The 4,700-nt window shown below is 41.1% G+C and overlaps 2 protein-coding genes across 2 annotated transcripts; both read right to left on the reverse strand.

Moving 5' to 3' along the window:
* Positions 1–249: 249 nt before the first annotated feature.
* Positions 250–1,939, reverse strand: HOXA5 (homeobox A5). Its single transcript, XM_056518407.1, has 2 exons — positions 1,141–1,939; positions 250–670 (listed from the first exon to the last, which is right to left on the reverse strand). The coding sequence occupies exons 1-2, from the start codon at positions 1,937–1,939 to the stop codon at positions 420–422; spliced, it is 1,050 nt and encodes a 349-aa protein (XP_056374382.1). The 3' UTR covers positions 250–419.
* A 753-nt stretch (positions 1,940–2,692) lies between these two features.
* On the reverse strand, positions 2,693–4,425 carry HOXA6 (homeobox A6). The gene is made up of 2 exons (XM_056518408.1): positions 3,987–4,425; positions 2,693–3,440 (listed from the first exon to the last, which is right to left on the reverse strand). Exons 1-2 carry the CDS (start codon positions 4,423–4,425, stop codon positions 3,169–3,171), a joined length of 711 nt encoding a protein of 236 aa, XP_056374383.1. The 3' UTR covers positions 2,693–3,168.
* Positions 4,426–4,700: the final 275 nt, after the last annotated feature.

Here is a 4,700-nt window from a genome sequence, read left to right on the forward strand (position 1 = left end):
ATTCACCTCTACAACATATTATTCACATAGGTAGTATTATCTGGAAATGTAGGTAGACGCTTTGTAGAATTCAAACATAGTTACACTTCACAAACATTTACAGCTTTTTTTTTTTTTTTGCAAATTGAATGCAACACAGAACATAAGAAATAAACAGTTTTTGTTCTGTTACTTCAAGTAACACATAGCGTTTTACATAGTCAAATAAGTTAAAACATTTACAATTGTCAAGACATTGCCATCCAAAACAAAACATATACATAAAGCAGCTGCAGCTATATTCCTCCGGCAGAAGGGGCTCATCATGGACTGGCTAGGATATGGGGGGAGTAGGGGGACAAAAACAGGTTTCTTCACTGAAGTCACACACAAGAGTCCTAGAAAGTCTATGGTGACAATATTCTAATACTTGAAAACATCTATGGGCGGAATGCCCCCCCTGCAGCTGCCATGCTCATACTTTTCAGCTTATTATCCTTTTTCCATTTCATCCTTCTGTTCTGAAACCAGATTTTAATTTGTCTCTCAGATAGACATAAAGCATGGGCTATCTCAATCCTCCTTCGGCGAGTCAGGTATCTATTAAAATGGAATTCTTTCTCCAGCTCCAGAGTTTGGTAGCGAGTATAAGCTGTCCTAGCCCTCTTCCCCTCTGGTCCTCCTATATTGTCTACAAAATAAAAAGACATCGTGTTATTAGAGCAACAAATATTAGGAAGATCCATCACTTCGATACAATTCAGTTCTAATTGAGGATGGGGTGATTCCATCCATTGGTGTCATCTGGTTGGAATAATGGAGAACATAAAATAATATAATATACATTAATTATGCAAGCCTTATAATAATACACACATGCACATATTGAAGCTGACATAATGTCTTAAGTCATTCTTAAATTGTACTGAACTTAAGAACTATCACAAACAGAATTATATATATATATTATTATTATTATTATTATTTTAATCCCTCTCAAACACAAAGTATGGAAAACTTTCCATATTATTCTATATTCTTACGAATGTCTCCAGCAATGATTGCACCTGAAAGTAGTAGCCTACCTCTCCCCCCACCACCCACCCTCACATCCTGCAGGTATTGAACTGTGCAAATAGAATAAGGATAAGACTTATTTACCATGACTTATGTGCAGTTTTCTCATCCAGGGGTAGATCTGGGGCTGCACTGAAGGAGCAGGGCTCTGGCCGTTCTGTGAACTTGCCTGGTCGCTGCTGGCTGGAGTGTCATCCTCAGCACCAGAAGAAGCACCCAGCCCTTCTCTGCTAATGCTGGTACTATTGCTGCTGGTGCTGCTGGCGTTGGACGTGGTGTTGTTGCTGTTGGAGTTACTGAGAGAGTTTTTGACTCCTGGGTGACTCTCGCTGACAGGCGGGGTAGGCACAGCAGTGCAGGGCATGGGGTCAGGTGGACTTGGAGAGTGTGCAGACCCTGCAGGTTGGCTATACCTTGGCTCTGTAGAGGAGGTTGGGTTGGATGGATAATTTCTTGCTCTGTCATTGGCACTAAAGTGGTTGGAAGCTGATCGCCCAACGCTGAGATCCATGCCATTGTAGCCGTATCCGTACCTGCTGGAATGCATGCCTGCTGAATCCCTGTATTGCTCGTTCACCGAGCTGTGATCTCCATAATTATGTAACTGGTAGTCCGGGCCATTTGGATAGCGACCGCAAAATGAGTTTACAAAATAAGAGCTCATTTGTTTTTTGATATGTGTGTGCTTGATTTGTGGCTCTGGGTCGTTTTGTGCGTCTATAGCACCCTTGCACAATTTATGATGAATTATGGAAATGACTGGGACATGTACTTGGTTCCCTCCTACGTAGGCACCCAAATATGGGGTACGACTTTGAATCACGTGCTTTTGTTGTCCAGTCGTAAATCCTGCCTGATGACCTCTAGAGGTAAACTGGTGCATGAGTGGGGGAGCTGGGAGGATGCTGGGGGGAGCGCGCATCAGTGCGCGCTCCCGCATGCAGCGGTAGACTTTTGTTCAGACTCGAGCGCCACCGTCTAGCCGCTTCACTGTCACTACAAGTCTCTTCAGCGAGCAAAAGGGGACTGCAGGGCCGGGGTCGAATTGAGGTTACATCCCATTACAGAAAAATTATTGCATTCCCCTCACAGCTTCCATTAGTGAATACCAAATGTACCGGCTCAAGCAGCCACAGTTCACAAACAGGCAGATTAATACCCACATATTGCACCATAAATGCAGTTGTTGCTATTTATTCCATGATATACTTATTTTTCCATCATTTATATATATATATATATATGTTTAAGTCTGGAATGGATGGAGATATAGAAATAGCCTTTTAATAAGCAAAATGAGTCGCCTTCCACTGCACTCACTGATAGTTCAATTGCAGATTTTAGGGACCATATGTGTTATGTTTGCTGAACCTTTCACATATCAATTGTACATTTTTTAAAGGACAATATGCAAATATGAAACAGACTATCTAGACAATGGGACCCATCTACAACTTGTCTGGAACAATCCATTGTTGCATCACATTTCAAATTTAAAATGATAAATAAACAATTGCAAGTCTTGTCTCTAGTGAAATTCCTATTTCTTTACAGATTTGGGTATTTTTATATATTTTGTTGTATTATCAGCCTTTGTGTAAGGGCTTATGACAACTAGTAGTCAGAGTCTCCGCCATTCTCTCACTGCGTTATGAATAAGCAGTCGGGTCGTTGCCTTGTAATCCCGGTTAGCAACAATGAGAGGCTGTAAATATTATTGTGACATCTACAATGCAGCTGACAGTAACATTCTGTTCAGAGGCTGCAGAAAACAGGATGACCTCAGATTTCCGGATCCTTTTTCTCTCCCTTTTTGTGTATATTTGGTGAGAGTACACTGGTTTACAGATATGGTTACAAACTGGAAGGATCCCAGGAACCGGATTAAAATTTTGCTTTGTAGAGAAAGTCTGGGACCCCTTGTTTGCCGGATTAGTTACATTGCATCCATTGCTGAAATACATACATGAATGTTTAGCTTATTTACAGACATTTATATGGGGATGAGTTGTATGTTACACTAAACAATGACATGGTCCCGGAGCAGATCACATTGGCATGACAATAGTATGGAAGGTGTGGGGATCAGATGAATAAGGGGAGGCCTTCTGACTAAGTGCTGCTGTCAGTGACTTGCTTGTCCTCTGTTGGGTCACTGCTGGGCTGTGAAGAATTTATAATCTTACTTTCTTTCTTCCATTTCATCCTTCTGTTCTGGAACCAGATTTTAATTTGTCTTTCTGTTAGGCACAGTGCATTGGCGATTTCAATCCTTCTCCTTCTTGTTAGGTATCTATTAAAATGGAATTCTTTCTCCAGTTCTAGGGTCTGGTACCTGGTGTAGGTCTGCCTGCCCCTCCTACCGTGGTTCCCGTACACTGTACCTGGAAAACAATAACCCACACATGATTAAAATCAACACAATGAGCAAACACATAGGAAAAGCAAAGAACTCCGTGTATTATGTTGTGCCCAGCAGTGCATGTTATGGTAGATGTAGTCACAAAGAAAGTACGTAAATAATGGTGGGGTACTACTTTATATTTTACTCGGATGTTTCTCAGCAAACATATTTTTTTTTTTAAATAAATCTAATGATAACGTGTTTAATGTATTTTTATGGAATGGATGGAGTTTTCGTGCCTGTGCACATGCTTCATTTCAGTATGAGCAATATCAGACATTTGACAAAGTGTATTAAGTTGTCAAAAAGTCAGTAATCAGAGGAATGTGTTTTATATTGTTTATCTTCCTACCAATGCGCACACACACATATTATATATATATATATATATATATATATATATATATATATATATATATATGTATGTATGATTTTATGTTAAACTACCATGCTATACAGAATATGACACAGCTAGTGTATGTCCCATGCTCTGACTGGTATCTCAGTGAGTATAATGCGCACTTACCGGTACAGGAGTTTGCTCTCTGCATCCAGGGGTAGACAGGGTTACTATACTTCCGGTCAGTTGTATCTTCATTGAATAGTTTGCTCTGTATATTGGCGGATTTGTACTGCTGATCAGCGGTATAGTGCAGGTATTCCCCAGCATGGACCCTCTTGTTGGCTGTATAGGTGTTGGGGCTGCTGGTGTTGTCCTTGTCCGGATAGAAGCATGATGTCCCATAGTCATAGGAGTTTCGGTTGCAGGCAATGACTGTATTAGATTGCTGATAGAAACAGGGTGAAGAATAAGACTTCTCCTGAAGGGGACTTGTCCCATAAGAACCTGGAAAATGCCTTAGAGCATCATAGCCAGAAGAGTAGAGGGGGATCTGACCCACAAACGAATCCTGGCCATTGGGCAGGCTCCCAGCAAAAGTGCTATTCACAAAGTAAGAACTCATTGGCTCTGCACTCTCTAGTCCTGTGATTTGTTGTGTATTAGTACATCCAGCTATAACTATTAGTAGTCATCGAACTGGTTTGTTTCTGGATGGCCAGGAGCCAAAAGCGACACAGGCAAATATAAGCAGCTGATCATTCAGTGGCCAATAGGAAGGAGTTATCATGGTGCTCCCCTGGGATGGGGACTGAGCCTGCAAACTTCCAAATAGCACACAGCTTCCCATCCGAGACACATATACAAAATAAATAGGTATACATCATATTATACTTGGGT

This window comes from Hyla sarda, chromosome 5 (assembly GCF_029499605.1).
Source record: "Hyla sarda isolate aHylSar1 chromosome 5, aHylSar1.hap1, whole genome shotgun sequence".
NCBI classification, from domain to species: Eukaryota; Metazoa; Chordata; class Amphibia; order Anura; family Hylidae; genus Hyla; species Hyla sarda.

What these genes read in the sequence shown, in the direction of transcription:
- HOXA5 (XM_056518407.1), bottom strand. Translation starts at nt 1,939, where the DNA reads ATGCACCAGTTTACCTCTAGAGGTCATCAGGCAGGATTTACGACTGGA. An exon ending in AAAACTGCACATAAGTCATG is followed by an intron (nt 671 to 1,140) that starts GTAAATAAGTCT and finishes TTTATTTTGTAG; the next exon opens with ACAATATAGGAGGACCAGAG.
- HOXA6 (XM_056518408.1), bottom strand. Translation starts at nt 4,425, where the DNA reads ATGAGTTCTTACTTTGTGAATAGCACTTTTGCTGGGAGCCTGCCCAAT. An exon ending in GAGAGCAAACTCCTGTACCG is followed by an intron (nt 3,441 to 3,986) that starts GTAAGTGCGCAT and finishes ATTGTTTTCCAG; the next exon opens with GTACAGTGTACGGGAACCAC.